The 23,635-nt window shown below is 46.4% G+C and overlaps 1 protein-coding gene across 1 annotated transcript in view; it reads left to right on the top strand.

Moving 5' to 3' along the window:
- Positions 1-23,635, top strand: part of RNF19B (ring finger protein 19B) — a 55,185-nt gene that overhangs the window by 6,840 nt on the left and 24,710 nt on the right. The window contains exons 2-4 of the mRNA XM_073552015.1: positions 8,787-8,992; positions 9,091-9,235; positions 9,315-9,477. Of these exons, the coding sequence (XP_073408116.1) occupies positions 8,787-8,992; positions 9,091-9,235; positions 9,315-9,477 (514 nt within the window). The remainder of the gene's footprint in view (positions 1-8,786; positions 8,993-9,090; positions 9,236-9,314; positions 9,478-23,635) is intronic.

Genomic DNA, 23,635 nt, shown 5'->3' with positions numbered 1-23,635 from the left:
TTGCTGAGCGATGATATTGTGGGAATAACCCTGTAGTTAACCCCTTCACTACCAAGGGTGGTTTGCACGTTAACTACCGGGCCAATTTTTACAATTCTGACCACTGTCCCTTTATGAGGTAATAACTCTGAAACGCTTCCATGGATCCCGGTGATTCTAACATTGTTTTCTCGTGACATATTGTACTTCATGTTAGTGGTAAAATTTAATTCATATAACTTGCGTTTATTTGTGAGAAAAACGGAAATTTGGCGAAAATTTTGAAAATTCCGCAATTTTCCAACTTTGAATTTTTATGCCCTTAAATCACAGAGATATGGCACACACAAAAGTTAATAAGTAACATTTGCCACATGTTTACTTTACATCAGCACAATTTTGGAACCAAAATTTTTATTTGTTAGTAAGATATAAGGGTTAAAAGTTGACCAGCGATCTCATTTTTGCAACACCATTTTATTTTTACAGACCACATCACATTTGAAGCCACTTTGAGGGGTCTATATGATAGAAAATACCCAAAAGTGACACCATTCTAAAAACTGCACCCCTTAAGGTGCTTAAAACCACATTCAAGGAGTTTATTAACCCTTCAGGTGCGTCACAGGAATTTTTTGAATATTTAAAAAAAATTAACATTTAACTTTTTTTCACAAAAATTACTTCAGGTTCACTTTTTATTTTACCAAGTGTAACAGGAGAAATTGGACTGCAAAAATTATTGTGCAATTTGTCCTGAGCACGCTGATACCTGATATGTGGGGGGAACCACTGTTTAGGCGCATGGCAGAGCTCAGAAGGGAAGGAGCGCCGTTTGACTTTTTCAATGCAAAATTGGCTGGAATTCTGATCGGACGCCATGTCGCGTTTGGAGAGCCCCTGATGTACCTAAACAGTGGAAACCCCCCACAAGTGACCCCATTTTGGAAGCAAGACCCCCCCAAGGAACTTATCTAGATATGTGGTGAGAACTTTGAACCCACAAGGGCTTCACAGAAGTTTATAATGTACAGCGGTACAATTAAAAAATCATATTTTTTTCCACAAAATGATCTTTTCACCCCCAATTTTTATTTTCCCAAGAGTAACAGGACCCTAAAAGTTATTGTGCAATTTGTCCTGAGTACAGCTGATACCCCATATGTGGGTGTAAATGACTATTTGGGCACATGGCAGAGCTCGGAAGGCAAGCAGCGCCATTTGACTTTTTTGGCTGGAATTGAGATCGGACACCATGTCGCGTTTGGAAAGCCCCTGATGTACCAAAACAGTGGAAACCCCCCACAAATGACACCATTTTGGAAACTAGACCCCCCCCAAGGAACTTATCTAGATGTGTGGTGAGAACTTTGAACCCCCAAGTGCTTCACAGAAGTTTATAATGCCCAGGCGTGAAAATAACAAAACATTTTTTTTCCACAAAAATGATATTTTTGCCCCAAAATTTTTATTTTCCTAAGGGCAACAGGAGAAATAGGACCCCAAAAGTTGTTTTACAAATTGTCCTGAGTAGGCTGATACCCCATATGAGGGGGTAAAACACTGTTTGGGTGCATGGCAGAGCTTGGCAGGGAAGGAGCACCATTTGACTTTTTCAACGCAGAATTGGCTGGAATTGAGATCAGACGCCATGTTGCGTTTGGAGAGCACCTGATGTGCGCAAATAGTGGAAACCCCCAATTATAACCCTAGCCCTAACCCTAATGGGAAAATGGAAATAAATACATTTTTTTAATTTTATTATTTTTCCCTAACTAAGGGGGTGATAACGGGGGGTTTGATTTACTATTTATGGCGGTTTTTGTTTGGCAGCTGTCGCACGCTAAAAGACGCTTTTTATTGTAAAAATAGTTTTTGCATCACCACATATTGAGAGCTATAATTTTTCCATATTTTGACCCACCGAGTCATGTGAGGTCTTATTTTTTGCGGGACGAGTTGACGCTTTTATTGGTATCATGTTCGGGCATGTGACATTTTTTGATCGCTTTTTATTTCGTTTTTTGGGACGCAGAATGAACAAAAACCAGCGTTTCATGAATTTCTTTTGGGTGGTGCGTTTACGCCGTTCCGGGTGCGGTAAAATTTATAAGGCGGTTTTATTCTTCGGGTCAGTACGGTTACAGCGATACCTCATTTAGGTCGTTTTTTTGTGTTTTGGCGCTTTTATGCAATGAAAACAATTTTATATAAAAAATAATTATTTTTGCATCACTTTATTCTGCGAGCTATAACTTTTTTTTATTTTTTCGCTGATTCTGTATGGCGGCTCGTTTTTTGCGGGACAAGATGACGTTTTCAGCAGTACCATGGATATTTATATGCGTCTTTTTGATCGCGCGTTATTGCACTTTTTGTTCGGCGGTAGGATAATAAATCATTATTTTTAGCTTCGTTTTTTATTTTTTAAGGGGTTCGCTTAAGGGGTTAACTATTGGGACAGTTTTATAGGGCGGGTCGTTACGGACGCGGCGATACCAAATATGTGTACTTTTATTATTATTATTTTTTTTTTTTTTTTTTCAAAAAATGAATTTATTGGGGAATATTTTTTTTTTTTTAATTTTACACTTTTTTTTAATTTTTTTTTTTTTACTTTATTACAATGTCCCAGGGGGGACATAACTGTCCTGTGACAGATCGCTGATCTGTCACATCACAGATCACTGTGACAGATCAGCGATCTGTCACAGGCACTGCACAGGCTTCCTCATGCCTGCGCTTTGCGGGCACTGAGGAAGCCAGCTTCCTGCAGGCCCCCGGAGGTCCCCGTCGCCATATTGGATCCGGGGACCTGCAGGAAAGGAGCCCCCCGCAGCAGCGCTGCACATTGCGCTGCCGTGGGGGGCTCAGGGAAGCACGGAGGGAGCCCCCTCCCTGCCGATGCTTCCATTTAACCCCCGGTACACCGCGATCGTGTTTGATCGCGGTGTGCAAGGGGTTAACGTGTCGGGGGCGGTCCGTGACCGCCCCTGACACATTGTCCCGGGTGTCAGCTATGATAATTAGCTGACACTCGGCCGCGATCAGCGGCGCTCACCACGTGGGCGCCGCTGATCGCGATGACGTAATATTCCATCCATGGTAATTAGGTCCATGGTCACATGGACGGAATATTACGTCAATTGTAGGTGAGGCTAAGTGCACACGTACCGGAACTCTCGCGGAAATTACCGCGAGAATTTCGGAATTCCAGTCCGCGGGAAAATCGCATTTTAAATTCCCGCGATTTTCCCGCGGAAAAACTAGCATTTTGCAAGCGTAATTAGCTTGCAAAATGCTAGCGTTCTCCAAGCAATCTGTAGCATCGCTTGGAGAACTGATTGACATAGTGTTTGACGAGTGTGACCAACTTTTTACTACTGAGGCCGCCTATGCAGCATCAGTAGTAAAAGATAAAATGTAAAAAAAAAATAGTGTTATTCTCACCCTCCGTCCCGCGCAGCCGTTCCCAGTAGTCCTTTGCGAAAATGCCCGCGATGACGTCAGTTCTCGCGGGATCGCGACGTCTCGCGGTTATTCGCGATGACGTCGCGCGAATGACCGCGAGACTTCGATCCCGTGAGAAGGGACGTCATCGCGAGCATTTTCGCAAAGGACTACTGGGAACGAGAGCGTGAAGAGAAGCGGGACGGCTGCGCGGGGCGCCGGAAGGTAAGAATAACAATATTTTTTATTTTAAATTCTATTTTTTACAGGGATATGGTACCCAAAGCCCGGAGGACAGTCTCCTCTCCTCCGGACCGTGGGTACCATCCGCAATTGTTCTGCTTACTTTCCGCATGGTGTGCACAGCCACAGGCGGAAAGTAAGTGGAACAATTCATTCCTATGGGTGCGGGATCGCCGCGATTCCGCAAATTAATGAGCATGCTGCGGTTTTTACCGCGAAGCGATTCCGCCGCGGTAAAAACCGCAGCATTAGCACAGCATTGCGGAATCGCATGGGATGCTTATTTTTTCGCGGCAAAATTGCGCGTTTAAAGCCGCTGCGAAAACGGGAAAAAAACGCGACGTGTGAACGCAGCCTTACTGTGCCGAGGAAGAAAACGGTCAATAAAGGTGCATTCACCAAGCTGTGTGAATGTCTGCGTGCTGCCTGATTTTTTTTTTTTTTTTTTTTTTTGTATAGGACAGCACACAGACCCACTGAGTGCGTCTTAGGCTATGTGCGCACGTTGCATATTTGAACAGAAATACATGCAGTTGAACGCTCCAATACGAGTATTGACGAGGGAGACTCATCCGAGTTTCTTGCAAGTCTGACCCCAGCCTTTGTAAATCTATCTACCTATCTATATAAAACCGTTGCGGAAACGCGAAAAAAAACGCCATGTGTGAACTCAGCCTAAGGGGTTAATGTTTAAACTTGCTTTTGTTAGGTTGTTAGTGCAGCATTGTCTTAAAAGGGTTTATAAGTTGGTTAAAAAATTAAGCAAGGAAAAGTTATATCTTATCAAAAGAAATGATGATCGCTCATTAAATCATCTGCCGCTGCAGTCCTATTTTTTTTTTTTTTTTTTTTTTTTTTTTTTTTTTTTTTTTACGACCTTTACCACTCATTCATTTCAATGGGTGAAAAAATGCTGAAAGTGACATTGTGCAAAATACATGCAAAGCACAAAATACTGAAAACCAAGGTGAGTGCATGTGATTTCTGAAGTCTCAGACTTTTCTGGTACTGTAAAATGCAGCTGAAAATTTGCATATAAAAATCTGCAAAATTGCCTAGTGTGAACTTGGCTAAGCACCATAGCTTAGCACCATAAGCTTTGCCTATTCAGGCTTGTGGATGAGTTACCTGTAGATGTGGCACTACACTCCTTATTTATAAATAAATAAAACTGACACTAAGGCTACTTTCACACATCCGGTGTGTGGGGTCCGGCGGCGTGCGGCGAAAAGCCGGGCCGCCGGATCCGGCCTGCAGCCGTGACACCGGATGTGTGTGCGGCGAGATGATACGGCTCGGACATTGTTAAAGGAGCCGCAGGACAGAGGCAGCCAATGAGACAGCTGCTGAAAGGGAGGTGAGGGGAGGAGAGGATAGGAGAGGGGAGGAGAGGGGAGGGGGGTGGAGAGAGAGAGACATGGGGGGTTAACATTAGTGTCCAGGCAAGAGAATCTCTCTCTCTTGCTGGGCACTTGTGGGGTTAACCCCACAGAGAGATCTCTCTCTCACCCAGACACACTGAGTGTTAACCCCACAAGTGCCCGGCGAGAGAGATCTCTCACAAGTGTCCGGGTGACAGAGAGATCTCTCTCTCTCTCTCGCCGGGCACTTGTGGGGTTAACATTCACAGAGTCCGGGCATGCGCTGTGGAAAAAGCCGGTCTGGCGCTGCAAAAAAACGTTACATGGAACGTTTTTTCCAGACGCCGGACAGGCTGTTTTTGCCGGATCAGGCAAAAACCGGATACGCCGCATAGGTATCCGGCGCGATGCGGCAATAATGAAACTGAATGGGGGAAAAACCGGATCCGGTGGCAACCGGCGCCGGATCCGGTTTTTACACTTTTCGCCGCATCGCGCCTGATGCTGAAAACCGGATGTGTGAAAGAGGCCTTAGACTATGTGCACACGTTGCAGATTTGTAGCGATTTTTTTTTGCCGCGTTTTTTTCACGGCGTAAATTCTAAAAATCCGCAGCCCATTGAATTCAATAGCATTCCGCACATGCTGTGCTAATGCTGCGTATTTTTCCGCGGAGGAATCGCATCGCTGGAAAATATGCAGCATGGTCATTCTTTTTGCGGAATCGCGGCAATTCCGCACACATAGGAATGCATTGTTCCGCTTAATTTCTGCATGTGGCTATGCCCACCATGTGCAAAGTAAGTGGAAAATGTGCGGATGGTACCCAGGGTCTGGAGGAGAGGAGACTGTGCAATACCGAGTATAGGAGATGCAGAAAGGAGCAGCCAATAAGAAGATACTGTGCAAGGTGAGTGGCTGTCACAAATAAAGCAAAGTATCGGTGACTGCTGTAATACAAAGCATATAAGTCATATTACCTAATAAGCTTGGACCGCAGGTAGGAAAGGATAGTCCTGGGCGTTCCCCTCACCCCGACGCATGTTTCGCCCCGAGCTTTATATGGGAGTGTCAGGGTGAGGAGGGATGGCCCATATACAGTGCCTACAAGTAGTATTCAACCCCCTGCAGATTTAGCAGGTTTACACATTCGGAATTAACTTGGCATTGTGACATTTGGACTGTAGATCAGCCTGGAAGTGTGAAATGCACTGCAGCAAAAAAGAATGTTATTTCTTTGTTTAATTTTTTTTTAAATTGTGAAAAGTTTATTCAGAGGGTCATTTATTATTCAACCCCTCAAACCACCAGAATTCTGTTTGGTTCCCCTAAAGTATTAAGAAGTATTTCAGGCACAAAGAACAATGAGCTTCACATGTTTGGATTAATTATCTCTTTTTCCAGCCTTTTCTGACTATTTAAGACCCTCCCCAAACTTGTGAACAGCACTCATACATGGTCAACATGGGAAAGACAAAGGAGCATTCCAAGGCCATCAGAGACAAGATCGTGGAGGGTCACAAGGCTGGCAAGGGGTACAAAACCCTTTCCAAGGAGTTGGGCCTACCTGTCTCCACTGTTGGGAGCATCATCCGGAAGTGGAAGGCTTATGGAACTACTGTTAGCCTTCCACGGCCTGGACAGCCTTTGAAAGTTTCCTCCCGTGCCGAGGCCAGGCTTGTCCGAAGAGTCAAGGCTAACCCAAGGACAACAAGGAAGGAGCTCCAGGAAGATCTCATGGCAGTGGGGACATTGGTTTCAGTCAATACCATAAGTAACGTACTCCACCGCAATGGTCTCCGTTCCAGACGAGCCCGTAAGGTACCTTTACTTTCAAAGCATCATGTCAAGGATCGTCTACAGTTTGCTCATGCTCACTTGGAGGACTCTGAGACAGACTGGTTCAAGGTTCTCTGGTCTGATGAGACCAAGATCGAGATCTTTGGTGCCAACCACACACGTGACGTTTGGAGACTGGATGGCACTGCATACGACCCCAAGAATACCATCCGTACAGTCAAGCATGATGGTGGCAGCATCATGCTGTGGGGCTGTTTCTCAGCCAAGGGGCCTGGCCATCTGGTCCGCATCCATGGGAAGATGGATAGCACGGCCTACCTGGAGATTTTGGCCAAGAACCTCCGCTCCTCCATCAAGGATCTTAAGATGGGTCGTCATTTCATCTTCCAACAAGACAACGACCCAAAGCACACAGCCAAGAAAACCAAGGCCTGGTTCAAGAGGCAAAAAATCAAGGTGTTGGAGTGGCCTAGTCAGTCTCCTGACCTTAACCCAATTGAAAACTTGTGGAAGGAGCTCAAGATTAAAGTCCACATGAGACACCCAAAGAACCTAGATAACTTGGAGAAGATCTGCATGGAGGAGTGGGCCAAGATAACTCCAGAGACCTGTGCCGGCCTGATCAGGTCTTATAAAAGACGATTATTAGCTGTAATTGCAAACAAGGGTTATTCCAAAAAATATTAAACCTAGGGGTTGAATAATAATTGACCCACACTTTTATGTTTAAAATTTATTAAAATTTAACTGAGGAACATAACTTTTTGGTTTGTAAGATTTATGCATCTGTTAATAAATCCTGCTCTTGTGTGAAGTTTGAAGGCTCTAACTTATTTGCATCTTATCAAACCTGCTAAATGTGCAGGGGGTTGAATACTACTTGTAGGCACTGTATATCAGCAAGAGCAAATGAAAAAAGTAGTAAGTTAGAGACATACCAAACAGGGAGTCAATCAACCTTCTGGGTCTGTCGGTGCATGTCACCATCATCACCTCCCAAGATAAAATGGTAGTTCCGGCATCGCACTTGCTGCTGATGGTTTTCTGTGTATATATATTCAAATATATAAAGCTCAAGTGTGTGTATGTATGTCCGGGATTGGCATCCGCACCGTCGCAGCTACAGCCACGAAATTTGGCACAGTCGCACGTCTTGACCCCGAGAGTGTCCTAGGCTATGTTGTGAGGCGAAATTTTAACCCCGCGCGTTCCAATTCACCAAACAATTTTGCCCCTATCTACATAATGGGGGGGAAAAAGTGTGTATCAAGCCCCGCCCCTCATTATGTCATAATGGTTGCCATGGCGACGCTGATGTCGTCATAGGTTGCAAGCCCGGCTCACTATGATGTCATAATGGTTGACAGTGGGATGGAGGATGTGTGATGGGTATATGGACACTGGACTATGGGATGGAGGATATGTATGAGGGGTATATGGGCACGGGACTATGGGATGGAGGATGTGTGATGGGTATATGGGCACTCGACTATGGGATGGAGGATATGTATGAGGGGTATATGGGCACGGGACTGTGATGGAGGATATGTATGAGGGGTATATGGGCATGGGACTATGGGATGGAGGATGTGTGATGGGTATATGGGCACTCGACTATGGGATGGAGGATATGTATGATGGGCCTATGGGATCGTGGATATGTATGATGGGTATATGGGCACGGGACTATGGGATGCAGCTAGAGTCCAAGAATGAAATTGTTCAGGAGCTTGGGAGGGCTAGGTGTACTTATTGACAAGTGTGTCGTCAGTGGAGGCATCTCACTGGTCTGGTAAAATGGTGAGTAGTGGCAGTGTAAAACGTGAGGACCGTATGTGGGGTGCGCTTGGCTCATTGTTGGCCTATTGTGATAGATGAGTGGCAAGCGGAGTCTCCCTTCACGGTGACATGAGCAAGTGGTGTTTGTGACATCCATCTATTGTCTTGTTTCAGGTATGCAGTTATTGCCTATGGCTGTGCCAGCTGCCCCAGACTGGTTTGTGAGAGAGAAGGTTGCCAAACAGAATTTTGTTATCACTGCAAACATGTGTGGCACCCAAATCAAACCTGTGACATGGCACGTCAGCAGCGGGCGCCTTCATTTGGTGTGCGCAGGAAGCACCCATCTGGGATCAGCTATGGTCAGGAATCTGGTTCAGGTATGTGTTTCTCTGATTTATCTGGCACATATTGTTTAGGCACTATGTGACTTGGAATCTACTATTCAGACCTTATGACAAATATTGTCTTTTCCCAGCTGATGATATGAAATCGTGCCCTCGATGTAGTGCTTACATCATAAAGATGAATGATGGCAGCTGTAATCACATGACCTGCGCCGTGTGTGGCTGTGAGTTCTGCTGGCTCTGTATGAAGGAGATCTCTGATCTACACTACCTCAGGTAATCAAGTTAAGTTATGAAGCTCTTAGGAGCTTAATTTTAATGTCATTGAAATCTCATTATGATTATTCTCTTACAGCCCCTCAGGTTGTACATTTTGGGGTAAAAAGCCATGGAGCAGGAAGAAGAAAATTATTTGGCAATTGGGAACTCTGATTGGTGCTCCAGTTGGCATATCCCTGATTGCTGGTATTGCCATTCCTGCTATGGTCATAGGGATTCCAGTTTACGTGGGAAGAAAGGTTTGTTTGTTTTTCCTCATAGTAATAGTGTGTATGTTTACCAGGATCCTTGCTGACTTTTATTTGCCTCACATTTTCATTATTAGATGATGAACTGATAAAAAAAAATGCTTTGATAAGGAAACGTCTTCTCAAGAAATGAGAACAGACACTTGATAAATAAGTCTCATAGTCCCTTTTTATGAATAGAAGTTGTGATTTTCGACAGCAACCAAGGACGTTTTCTCTGTTTAATACACATTCAGTTTGGACTCTAAATGGAACTGACTAGACATGCAGAACTTGTGTGCAAAACAGATCAGTTGTTTAACTGATGCACAGTGGCACCATTAATTTATAATGTGGTCTTACTGGATTCCGTTTTGTCTGTGCAGAGCTTGCTCTTCTGTTCTAAAAACAAACGGAAGCCAGACAGACCTCATAATTAATGGGGATCCTCTGCATAAGTTTGTATTAGTTATGCATCATATCCATTTTTACAATAATTCCTTTATATGGAACAAACAATGTGCAAACAGAAATTTGAACTTAAATGGGATTAAATTGGCCACCATTGTATATTTCAAGCTGCAATTGTCAGACCAGATTGCAGCCTGAAAAAACTCCTCTTAACACATGTCTCGACAAACTTACAGATTGTAAGTATTGTCAACAAGCACAAGTGGTCTGCTCACTTAGCTACAGAGCAGAGCTGTAGTAGGAGGACAACAAAACAAAAAATCTTTCAGACTACCGAGAAGTTAAGTCTAAGCTGTGCAGCAGGGCACAGTGACAGGCTGAGGGGGAGTGAAGCGGGAGGAAAAAAAACCATTCTTTTTTTTTTTTTTTTTCTCTACAATCCTGCTGTGTGGCTGAGTAATGTGTGTTTGTTCATAATGCTGCTTTGACGGTTGAGACACGTGTCTTGAAGGGTGTTTCTTCGAACTGCAACCCATCCTGACACGACTGGGACGGGTTGCAGGCTTCTAATGTGTCGATGCCATTTTGATCATATCAGAACTTTTTTAACATTTAGACTTTAATAAATCAAGCTTAACCCCTTCACCCCCAAGGGTGGTTTGCACGTTCATGACCGGGCCAATTTTTACAATTCTGACCACTGTACCTTTATGAGGTCATAACTCTGGAACGCTTCCATGGATCCCGGTGATTCTGACACTGTTTTCTCGTGACATATTGTACTTCATGTTAGTGGTAAAATTTCATTCAAATAGCTTGCGTTTATTTGTGAAAAAAACGGAAATTTGGCAAATTTTGAAAATTTCGCAATTTTCCAACTTTTAATTTTTATGCCCTTAAATCACAGAGATACGGCACACAAAAAACTTGATAAGTAACATTTCCCACATGTTTACTTTACATCAGCACAATTTTGGAACCAAAATTTTTTTTTTTGTTAGGAAGTTATAAGGGTTAAAAGTTGACCAGCGATTTCTCATTTTTACAACACCATTTTATTTTTAGGACCACATCACATTTGAAGCCACTTTGAGGGGTCTATATGATAGAAAATACCCAAAAGTGACACCATTCTAAAAACTGCACCCCTTAAGGTGCTCAAAACCACATTCAAGAAGTTTATTAACCCTTTAGGTGCGTCACAGGAATTTTTTTGAATATTTAAAAAAAAAAAAAAAAATGAACATCTAACTTTTTTTCACAAAAAAAAATACTTCAGGTTCAATTTTTTTTATTTTACCAAGGGTAACAGGAGAAATTGGACTGCAAAAGTTATTGTGCAATTTGTCCTGAGTACGCGGATACCTGATTTGTGGGGGGCAACGACTGTTTCGGTGCATGGCAGAGCTCAGAATGGAAGGAGCGCCGTTTGACTATTTCAATGCAAAATTGGCTGGAATTCAGATCGGACGCCATGTCACGTTTGGAGAGTCCCTGATGTACCTAAACAGTGGAAACCCCCTACAAGTGACCCCATTTTGGAAACTAGACCCCCCAAGGAACTTATCTAGTTATGTGGTGAGAACTTTGAACCCACAAGGGCTTTACAGAAGTTTATAACGTACAGCGGTACAATTAAAAAATCATATTTTTTCCACAAAAATGATCTTTTCACCCTCAATTCTTATTTTTCCAAGGGTAACAGGACCCTAAAAGTTATTGTGCAATTTGTCCTGAGTACGCTGATACCCCACATGTGAGGGTAAACCACTATTTGGGCGCATGGCAGAGCTCGGAAGGGAAGCGGCGCCATTTGACGTTTTTGGCTGGAATTGAGATCGGACACCATGTCGAGATTGGAAAACCCCTGATGTACCTAAACAGTGGAAACCCCTCCACAAATGACCCCATTTTGGAAACGAGACCCCCCAAGGAACTTATCTAGATGTGTGGTGAGCACTTTGAACCCCCCAGTGCTTCACAGAAGTTTATAACGCCCGGGCGTGAAAATAAAAAATTCGTATTTCTTTATCGCCTTATTGGGGGACACAGAATACCATGGGTGTATGCTGCTGCTGCTAGGAGGCTGACACTATGCAAAAACAAGAAAATTAGCTCCTCCCCGGCAGTATACACCCACCGACAGGCACCAAGCACCCCAGTTTGTGCTTAGTGTCTGTAGGAGGCGGACCGGGATCTCCCCAGATCCGCAGTTATTAATCCAATTTTTCCTTTCAGGGTTTAGTTTGAACTTTTTAATCCTTTCTTCTTTTGTCTTTTAGGGTTTTTTTCCGTTGGGAAACGGGGTATACTTATCACCCTGATTTCCTATATCATGCAGCTGAGCGAGCAGTGTGGTGTCACCCACATCGCAACTCTCAGTACCGCAGGCAGGACTTTTCCCTATCACCTTCCGGTGATAAGGGTTGTGGACAGGTGGCTGGTCCTTGCCGAATCCCCCTCCTCACCCCTCTCTCGGGACAGGGCTGAGAGGAAGACGGCGATCGCAGGTGGTTCAAGCAGTCTTCTGCAGGATGCGGGTACAGAGGACTCCCTTCCCCCCAGCGGCCTGCCGTTTCCCCGTGGGCCCCTGTGGTCATCCTCTTCAGGGACGTCAGGTAAGTGCCTGTACGTTCCCTCCGGCCCCGCATAGGCTTCAGTGCATGGGAGAAGTTGGACCTTGGGATTACATGTCCACAGTTTTTGAATCTCCCGCCCTTTCTGCCTGCCGCGCGCTCTCACAGCTGTTTGCGTCCCTTCCCTCCCCCTTTTCTAGTCAGGGAGACTCTGGGGATTCCTTCACTCACCGCAGCAGCGTCGCAAGCAGGGGACCGCTGTCATATTGCTTCCTGAGCGCGGGATGTCGGGGTAGGCATTGGGCTGCGGCGCCGTCACTTTTACTTTCACTTTCCCCTCAGCGAGGGGAATTTCTCTGCTCCCTCCTCCCTTCCTGAGCGCGCTCTTTTCAGCGCGCCTTTTCTAGCCCATCACAGGGCTTCTTTCTCTTTGACATGCCAGCCTCCCCTTTCTGCCATGCCCTCTCCGTCGCCGTTACCCAATCACGGCGCAGCCGCTAAGCTCCGCCCCCTTCTTCCAGCACAAGGATTTCCACTACCTTCCTGCGCTGCTTGGGGGACACTTCGGCGTTTCTTCTGCTGCTCGCACAGAATCTCGGTAGGATTGGCTCTGGGACAGGGATTAGCTCTCCTCGGCAGTTATTCCCTAATTTCTGCGGCCATTCAGTGCAGTTCACTTATGCCCAACCCTTCAGGGGATCTCTGCTTCAGGCCTGTGCGCGCTGTAAAAAGAAGTGGGCATCGGGTCAGTCGTCCCCATTCTGCCGCCCCTGCAGTCCTTCCATTATGTCAGCATCTCAGGAACGCACAGAGTCCCGGGCGGAGGGCGCTCTTCCCTCCTCTCTCCCCCCCCGGAGTGGGCTGTTACTTTTGTCAAGTCAGAAACAGACTCTGACATTGTATCAGTCGCTGGTCCAGGTCTTAGAACGATTACCTCAGCTATCCTCAGCCACCTCTGCCCCGACCACCTCTCGGGGTGAGTCCTCCGCACCTGACCGCGACCTTCAGAGAGACACAGGAAAGGACTTCTAGGAAGCGGGCTCTGTCTACTTCGTCTTCGAGCTCGCAGGGCCCTTCCGCTCCCAGGCCTCCGTCTCCTTCCTCGGATGACAGCCTTCAGTCAGGCGATGATTCTCATTCGGAAGCTAGCTCAGAGGGGAACAGCGTTTCTAAAACGCGGGACATGGTCGATAGTCTTATTGCAGCTATCTTCCAAACACTAAAACTAAACAGGATGAGGCTCCAACTCAGGAAAGCTCGGTTCTCCTTAGACGAGCCAGACCTCCGTCCCGAACCTTTCCCAATCACAACGATTTTGATACTACCTTATCCAAACACTGGGAGCGCCCTGAGCAACGTTTCTCAGGCCGCAAGTATTTGGACGTTCTGTACCCCTTTGACGCAGATCTGCTCTCAAAGTGGTCCAAGGCTCCAGAGGTAGATCCTCCAGTATCCCGGATAGCCTCTAAAACGGTGCTCTCTCTGCCAGACGGGGCATCGCTCAAAGATCCTACTGACAGGCAGATTGAATCTTTGGCTAGGTCTATCTTTGAGGCATCTGGCGCCTCTCTCTGCCCTATTTTCGCATCCGCCTGGGTGGCGAAGGTCATTTCCGCTTGGGCAAAAATTCTTCGCAGAGGCATCTTAGCTTCAGCTCCTCGAGACGAATTGGCAGATCTTGCAGATCAGATTAACCAGGTGGGAAAATACCTTTTGGCCGCCTCCTTGGACGTGGCCGGCTGCGTAGCAAGGGCTAACAGCAACATAGTAGCTGTACGCTGAGTCCTTTGGCTAAAGTCATGGAATGCGGACACTACTTCGAAAAAGTCGCTTACCAATCTGCCATTCCATGGCTCTAGACTCTTTGGAGCAAAGCTGGATCAGATAATTTCCGATGCCACTGGAGGTAAAAGTCCTTCGCTTCCCCAGTCTCGACCAAAACGTCCCTTCAACAAAAGGGGGTTTCGACCATTCAGGCCCTTTCGTCCCTTCTCTGCCATGGAGAGAGCCACTCAACAGGATCGGCCGCCTGCCACCAGGGAGCGGGATCAGAGGAAACCTTCCTACAAACCCGCTCCTCGCTGGAGATCTAGAGGACAATATTCCAGATCTGCAGGAGCCAATTCCGGCAGATTTTCGTCTAAGTGACGGGTCACCCCCACCTGGAATTTCTTCCAGGGTGGGCGGCAGACTTTCCTTTTTCGCGGATGCTTGGCTGTCCGTTGTAGACGACGCTTGGGTCAGAGAACTCGTCGCATCCGGTTACAAAATCGAATTTGCTTCACTCCCGAACAGACGGTTTTTCCGGTCTCGGCCTCCGCGTCAGCGGGCCCAGGTTCCGGGTTTTCTGCAGGCCATTTCCTCCCTTCTTTCCGCCGGAGTCATTGTTCCCGTTCCCTCAGACGAACGTTTTTCCGGGTTCTACTCCAATCTCTTTGTAGTCCCGAAGAAAGACGGCTCTCTTCGTCCTATTCTGGACCTCAAATTGCTCAATCGCCATGTGAAGATTCTTCATTTCAGGATGGAGTCTCTTCGGTCGGTGATTGCTTCCATGGAGCCCGGGGAATTTCTCTGCTCGGTGGACATTCGGGATGCCTATCTGCACATTCCAATATGTGTGCAACATCAGAAGTATCTTCGATTTGCGTTTCAGGGAGACCACTTTCAGTTCACAGCTCTCCCTTTCGGCCTAGCTTCAGCGCCCCTGGTTTTCACGAAGGTGATGGCGACCGTCATGGCCATCCTTCGCTCCAGAGGGATCCTCATCATCCCTTATCTAGACGATCTTTTGATCAAGGGTTCGTCTCGCCAGGACTGTCTCCGGAGCCTTCAGATAACCCTGGACACTCTCAGCCGCCTAGGTTGGCTGGTCAACAAGGAGAAGTCCATTCTGATCCCCACCCAGCGTCTGACCTTTCTGGGTATGGAATTCGACACGGAGCTAGCCCGTGTTTTTCTTCCAAAGGAAAAATTTACAACTCTGTCCAAGGGCATCAGAACTCTCAAGAGGCCTGCTCCCATTCCCATTCGGTTCTGCATGAAGGTCCTGGGGAAGATGGTGGCCTCCATGGAAGCAGTGCCCTTTGCGCAGTTTCACCTTCGCCCCCTTCAGCTGTTTCTGCTTTCAGCCTGGGACAAGACCACGAGGTCCTTGGACCATCCTATTCGGCTTCCTCTCAGAGTGAGGCAGTCTCTCACTTGGTGGCTACGGCCAGCGTCAGTTCTCCAAGGGAGGTCCTTCCTTCCGCCTCAGTGGCGAATCATTACCACCGATGCGAGCCTTCTAGGATGGGGAGCCGTGTTCCATCAGAAAGCGGCCCAAGGCCGCTGGAAGCCACAGGAGTCTCTCCTTCCAATCAATCTTTTAGAGATCAGGGCAATTTTCCTGGCCCTTCTTCACTGGCAGCCCCTCCTCTCCGGCAAGCCGGTCCGTATTCAGTCGGACAACGCCACGGCCGTGGCGTACATAAACCATCAGGGGGGCACGCGCAGCAAACAAGTAATGTCAGAAGTGGCCAAGATACTACGCTAGGCAGAACGTTACGATCCGACAATCTCCGCCGTCCATATTCCAGGGGTGGAAAATTGGGCAGCCGACTTTCTGAGTCGCCAGGGCCTAGCGTCCGGCGAATGGTCCCTGCACCCCGCGGTTTTCTCTCAGATATGCGACCGTTGGGGCACCCCGGATGTCGATCTCATGGCATCTCGGATGAACCTCAAGGTGCCGCAGTTCGTAGCCAGGTCCATGGACCCTCTAGCCGTCGCATGCGACGCACTGGTGACTCCGTGGTCCCAGTTTCAACTTCCGTATCTGTTCCCGCCTCTGGCATTGATCCCTCGGGTGGTCAAAAAGATAAAATCGGAAGGCGTACCAGTGATTCTAGTCACTCCAGATTGGCCAAGACGGCCTTGGTACGCGGAACTGGTCAACATGCTCGCGGACGTTCCCTGGAGGCTTCCGGACCGTCCAGACCTTCTCTCGCAAGGCCCCCTTTACCACGAGAATTCTCAGTCTCTGAATTTGACGGCATGGCCGTTGAGACCGCAATTCTGAAGGAATCAGGTTTGTCCAGTCAGGTTATTCAAACTATGATCAGAGCCAGGAAACCAGCCTCTTCCCGCATTTACTATAGGTACTGGAAGGCTTTTTTCCGTTGGTGCGATAAGAGTCTTCCCGATGTCTTTTTCTATCCCGTCTATCCTGGGGTTTCTTCAGGCTGGGTTAGACGCGGGTCTGTCCCTCAGTACGCTCAAGGGCCAGGTTTCCGCTCTCTCTATCCTCTTCCAAAGAGAGCTAGCTTCTCTACCACAGGTCAAGACCTTTCTACAAGGGGTTTCCCACGTGGCTCCTCCTCATCGTTCGCCAATAGACCCGTGGGATCTCAACCTCGTCCTTAGCGCGCTCCAGAAGGCGCCGTTCGAGCCTCTCCAGGACATTCCTTTGTCCCTTCTCTCTTGGAAGGTCACCTTTTTGATCGCCATTTCATCCATCAGTAGAGTTTCTGAATTGGCGGCCTTGTCATGTCGTTCTCCTTACCTCATTCTCCATCAGGACAAAGCCGTCCTCAGGCCCGTTCCTTCTTTTCTTCCAAAGGTAGTTTCCGCTTTCCATATCAATGAGGATATCGTCCTTCTTTTTGTCCGGCTCCATCTCATCCTCTTGAGAAGTCTGTCCACAAACTGGACGTAGTTAGAGCCCTGCGTGTCTATCTTGCCAGGACCTCTTCCTTTCGTCTGTCCGATTCCTTGCTGATCATTTCTGAAGGTCGCCAGAAGGGCCTTCCGGCTTCCAAATCCACGATCGCTCGCTGGATTCGTTCTACCATTCTGGAAGCGTATCGTCTTCAGGAAAAGCGGCCCCCTCCGGGAGTAAGAGCTCATTACACCCGGGCTGTGGCGGCTTCGTGGGCTGCTCGTCACCAGGCCTCGGCCATGCAAATTTGCAAGGCTGCAACCTGGTCATCTTTGCACACCTTCACAAGGTTCTACAGGGTTCATACCCAGGCTTCGTCTGATGCTGTGGTTGGTAGGAAGGTTCTGCAGGCGGCGGTGGCTCACCGGCCGACCTGAGCCTTTCGGTTACTTTCGTTCCTTTTTGCTGTTCCCACCCTTGGGACTGCTTTGGGACGTCCCATGGTATTCTGTGTCCCCCAATAAGGCGATAAAGAAAGATGGATTTTTGGTTCTTACCGTAAAATCTTTTTCTTGGAGCCTTCATTGGGGGACACCGCACCCTCCCTGTTTAAGTTGTACCGTGTTGGGTCTTAGAGTCCCTTGTTGGGTTGGTACATGTGTTCGAGTTTTTCTCGTTGTTTCTCCTACTGCTTTTTCACCAACTGAGGTGCTTGATGCCTGTCGGTGGGTGTATACTGCCGGGGAGGAGCTAATTTTCTTGTTTTTGCATAGTGTCAGCCTCCTAGCAGCAGCAGCAGCATACACCCATGGTATTCTGTGTCCCCCAATGAAGGCTCCAAGAAAGATTTTACGGTAAGAACCAAAAATCCATCTTTTTTCCACAAACATGATCTTTTAGTCACCATTTTTATTTTCCCAAGGGTAGCAGGAGAAATTGGACCCCAAAAGTTGTTGTCCAATTTGTCCTGAGTATGCTGATACCCCATATGTGAGAGAAAACTACTGTATGGACACACGTCGGGGCTCGGAAGGGAAGCAGTGACGTTTTGGAATGCAGACTTTGATGGAATGGTCTGCGGGTGTCATGTGCGTTTGGAGAGCCCCTGATATACCTAAACTATTGAAACTCCCCACAAGTGACCCCATTTTGGACACTAGACCCCCCCCCCACGGAACTTATCTAGATGTGTGGTGAGCACTTTGAACCCCCAAGTGCTTCACAGAAGTTTATAACGCTCGGACGTGAAAATAAAAAAATCATTTTTTTTCCACAAATGATATTTTTGCCCCCAATTTTTTATTTTCCTAAGGGTAACAGGAGAAATTGGACCCCAAAAATTGTTTTGCAATTTGTCCTGAGTAGGCTGATACCCTACATGTGGGGGTTAAAAAACACTGTTTGGTCGCATGGCAGAGCTTGGAAGGGAAGGAGCACCATTTGACTTTCAACTCAGAATTGGCTGGAATTGAGATCAGACGCAATGTTGCATTTGGAGAGCCCCTGATGTGCCCAAACAGTGGAAACCCCCAATTCTAACTCCAACCCGAACCCCAACACACCCCTAACCCTAATCTCAGCCCTAACCCTAGCCCTAACCCTAATGGAAAAATGGAAATAAATACATTTTTTTTATTTTATTATTTTTCCCTAACTAAGGGGGTGATAACGGGGGGTTTGATTTACTATTTATGGCGGTTTTTATGTTTGGCAGCTGTCGCACGCTAAAACATGCTTTTTAGTGTAAAAATAGTTTTTGCATCACCACATATTGAGAGCTATAATTTTTCCGTATTTTGACCCACCGAGTCATGTGAGGTCTTATTTTTTGTGGGACGAGTTGACGTTTTTATTGGTACCATTTTCGGGCACGTGACATTTTTTGATCGCTTTTTATTCCGATTTTGGGGACGCAGAATGAACAAAAACCATCGTTTCATGAATTTCTTTTGAGGGGGTGCGTTTACACCGTTCCGCGTGCGGTAAAATTGATAAAGCGGTTTTATTCTTCGGGTCAGTACGGTTACAGCGATACCTCATTTAGGTCGTTTTTTTGTTTTGTCGGTTTTATGCAATGAAAACTATTTTATATAAAAAATAATTATTTTTGCATCGCTTTATTCTGCGAACTATAACTTTTTAATTTTTTCGCTGATGATGCTGTGTGGCGGCTCGTTTTTTGCGGGACAAGATGACGTTTTCAGCGGTACCATGGATATTTATATGCGTCTTTTTGATCGCGCGTTATTACACTTTTTGTTTGGCGGTATGATAATAAATCATTATTTTTTGCTTTGTTTCTTTTATTTTTTAAGGGGTTCGCTAAAGGGGTTAACTAATGGGACAGTTTTATAGGGCGGGTCGTTACGGACGCGGCAATACCTGTGTACTTTTATTTATTTTTTTTTTTTTTTAAAAAATGGATTTATTTGGGGGAATTTTTTTTTTTCTAATTTATTTTGCGAAATTTTTTTTTTAACTTTATTAAATAGTCCCAGGTGGGACATCACTGTCCTGCGATAGATCGCTGATCTGTCACATCACAGATCACTGTGACAGATCAGCAATCTGTCACAGGCATTGAATTAGACTTCCTCTTGCCTGCGCTTTGCAGGCACTGAGGAAGCCAGCTTCCTGCAGGCCCCCGAAGGCCCCCGTCGCCATCTTAGATTCGGGGGCCTGCAGGAAAGGAGCCCCCCGCAGCAGCGCTGCACATTGCGCTGCCGTGGGGGGCTCAGGGAAGCACGGAGGGAGCCCCCTCCCTGCCGATGCTTCCCTTTAACCCCCGGTACACCGCGATCATGTTTGATCGCGGTGTGCAAGGGGTTAACGTGTCGGGGGCGGTCCGTGACCGCCCCTGACACATTGTGCCGGGTGTCAGCTGTGATAATCAGCTGACAACCGGCCGCGATTAGCGGCGCTCACCACGTGGGCGCCGCTGATCGCGGTAGATGTACTATCCCGTCCATGGGCATAGGGGCCCGGGTCCCATGGACGGGATAGTACGTCTGATGTCAGAAAGGGGTTAAAGGGAACACGTCATGTGACGAATAAACAAGATTTACTTGCAGACTTGGTAGGGGTAAATGGCATTAAAATCATGCCTACCTGCCTCACTGGAAGCACGCTTACTGGGAGAAAACAACCTTGCTTTCTTCCTGTAGCCGCTTGATTTTGGTTATATATTACAGCCGTCTTTTACAGTAGTGTGAGTAGCGAGCATAACTGCTCTCTGCACCACCACCCCTAGCTGAAAGTGAGCCTGCTGCAGGGAGAATCATTATCTCCCTGTAGTTGTGCTTCCAGTAAGGCAGCCAGGCTTGGATTTAACACACATGATGACTTACTAAAACTAAATCTGCTGGTAAATAGTGTTTCTGTGCATAGGTTCCCTTTTAATATTTTTAGAATGTTGCCATCTCCAGGAAGGCAACTGGTTCTCCTGCTGCCACTCTGGCTGTCTAGAATTGAATGCAAGGCCTCTTTCACAAGTTTATTTCCAGTACTGGAGATATCCATGTCCGTGTATGTAATACTTGCAACACACGTGTGGCAACCGTGTGCTGTATCAGTACCACAGGGATGGCCGCCGGGGAAGAAGTGCTATAGTAAGCGCTGTTCCCCTGCGGCGGGTGCTGAAGACAGCTCTTGTCATTCTCTCCTGCTCTGCAGGCGATTGGCACGAGCAGAAGACAATTATGAAAGTTATATTAACCCCTTAAGCCCCAAGGGTGGTTTGCACGTTCTTGACCAGGCCAATTTTTACATTTCTGACCACTGTCCCTTTATGAGGTAATAACTCTGAAACGCTTCCATGGATCCCGGTGATTCTGACATTGTTTTCTCGTAACATATTGTACTTCATGTTAGTGATAAAATTTCATTCAAATAACTTGCGTTTATTTGTGAAAAAAGCGGAAATTTGGCGAAAATCTCGCAATTTTCCAACTTTGAATTTTTATGCCCTTAAATCACAGAGATACCGCACACAAAAAACTTAATAAATAACATTTCCCACATGTTTACTTTACATCAGCACAATTTTGGAACCAAAATTTTTTTTTGTTAGGAAGTTATAAGGGTTAAAAGTTGACCAGCGATTTCTCATTTTTGCAACACCATTTTATTTTTACGGACCACATCACATTTGAAGCCACTTTGCGGGGTAAATATGATAGAAAATACCCAAAAGTGACACCATTCTAAAAACTGCACCCCTTAACGTGCTCAAAACCACATTCAAGAAGTTTATTAACCCTTTAGGTGCGTCACAGGAATTTTTTGAAAATGTAAAAAAATGAACAAAAAAAATGAACATTTAACTTTTTTTCACAAAAAATTTCAGGTTCAATTTTTTTTTTTTTTATTTTACCAAGGGTAATAGGAGAAATTGGACTGCAAAAGTTATTGTGAAATTTGTCCTGAGTACACTGATACCTGATATGTGGGGGGGGGAACCACTGTTTCGGCGCATGGCAGAGCTCAAAAGGGAAGGAGCGCCGTTTGACTTATTCAATGCAAAATTGGCTGGAATTCAGGTCGGACGCCATGTCATGTTTGGAGAGCCCCTGATGTACCTAAACAGTGGAAACCCCCCACAAGTGACCCCTATTTTGGAAACTAGACCCCCAAGGAACTTATCCAGATTTGTGATGAGAACTTTGAACCCACAAGAGCTTCACAGAAGTTTATAACGTACAGCGGTACAATTAAAAAATCATATTTCCACAAAAATGATCTTTTCACCCCCAATTTTTATTTTCCCAAGGGTAACAGGTCCCTAAAAGTTATTGTGCAATTTGTCCTGAGTACGCTGATACCCCACATGTGGGGGTAAACCACTATTTGGGCGTATGGCAGAGCTCGGAAGGGAAGCAGCGCCATTTGACGTTTTTGGCTGGAATTGAGATTGGACACCATGTCGCGATTGGAAAACCCCTGATGTACCAGAACAGTGGAAACCCCCCACAAATGACACCATTTTGCAAACTAGACTCCCCAAGGAACTTATCTAGATGTGTGGTGAGAACTTTGAACCCCCCAGTGCTTCACAGAAGTTTATAATGCCTGGGCGTGAAAATAAAAAAATCGTATTTTTTCCACAAACATGATCAATTAGTCCCCAATTTTTTTATCTTCCCAAGGGTAACCGGAGAAATTGGACCCCAAAAGTTGTTGTCCAATTTGTCCTGAGTACGCTGATACCTCATATGTGGGAGAAAACTACTGTATGGGCACATGTTGGGACTCGGAAGGGAAGTAGTGATGATTTGGAATGCAGACTTTGATGGAATGGTCTGAGGGTGTCATGTTGCTTTTGGAGAGCCCCTGATGTACCTAAACAGTGGAAACCCCCCACAAGTGACCCCATTTTGGAAACTAGACCCCCCCCCCCCAAGGAACTTATCTAGATGTATGGTGAGCACTTTGAACCCCCAAGTGCTTCACAGAAGTTTATAACGCCCGGGCGTGAAAATAAAAAAAACTTTTTTCCCACAAAAATGATATTTTTGCCCCCAATTTTTTATTTTCCTAAGGGTAACAGGAGAAATTGGACCCCAAAAGTTGTTTTGCAATTTGTCCTGAGTAGGCTGATACCCTATATGTGGGGGTAAAGCACTGTTTGGGCGCATGGCAGAGCTTGGAAGGGAAGGAGCACCATTTGACTTTTTCAACGCAGAATTGGCTGGAATTGAGATCCGACGCCATGTTGCATTTGGAGAGCCCCTGATGTGCCCAAACAGTGGAAACCCCCAATTCTAACTCCAACCCTAACCCCAACACACCCCCTAACCCTGATCTTAGCACTAGCCCTAACCCTAATGGGAAAATGGAAATAATTACATTTTCTTTTAATTTTATTATTTTTCCCTAACTAAGGGGGTGATAACAGAGGGTTTGATTTACTATTTATGGCGTTTTTTATGTTTGGCAGCTGTCGCACGCTAAAAGACACTTTTTATTGTAAAAATAGTTTTTGCATCACCACATATTGAGAGCTATAATTTTTCCATATTTTGACCCACCGAGTCATGTGAGGTCTTATTTTTTTGCGGAACGAGTTGACGTTTTTATTGAAAAAATGTAAAGAATTAATGTTTAAATTTTCGGGACGAGATCTGAATCTGAGCTCGCGCGGGCTTCGGCGGCCATTTTCCCGGAGGCCACCCCATCGCAGCAATGGAGCTGCCTGGGCCTCCGGGCTATGGGGAAATGCCGGAGGAGCCCCGACGCTGGACAGAGAGCTGCCCCCCAGCACAGCGCCCCCACGCTGGACAAACAGGAGCCGAAGACGACCCCTAGCACAGAGCCGCCACACTGCTGAAGGAGGAGCCGCCGCACCTCTGCCACCAATGAGGTAAAAGGGGATGATAACACCACCTACACCCTCCCTTCTTCATCGGGACCACTCCCCCGCCATATGCACTCGGCGTAAAAGACGACACCCGGCATATAAGACGACCCACGACTTTTAAGCAGATTTTCAGGGGTTAAAAAGTCATACGCCGGAAAATACGGTCTAAAAAAGAAAACAGAAATAAATATCATA

Source organism: Dendrobates tinctorius, unplaced genomic scaffold, assembly GCF_039654945.1.
Source record: "Dendrobates tinctorius isolate UK_male_01 unplaced genomic scaffold, ASM3965494v1 ptg000183l, whole genome shotgun sequence".
NCBI classification, from domain to species: domain Eukaryota; kingdom Metazoa; phylum Chordata; class Amphibia; order Anura; family Dendrobatidae; genus Dendrobates; species Dendrobates tinctorius.
The sequence above is the reverse complement of the archived record's forward strand: the minus strand, read 5'-3'. Positions and strand labels throughout refer to the sequence as shown.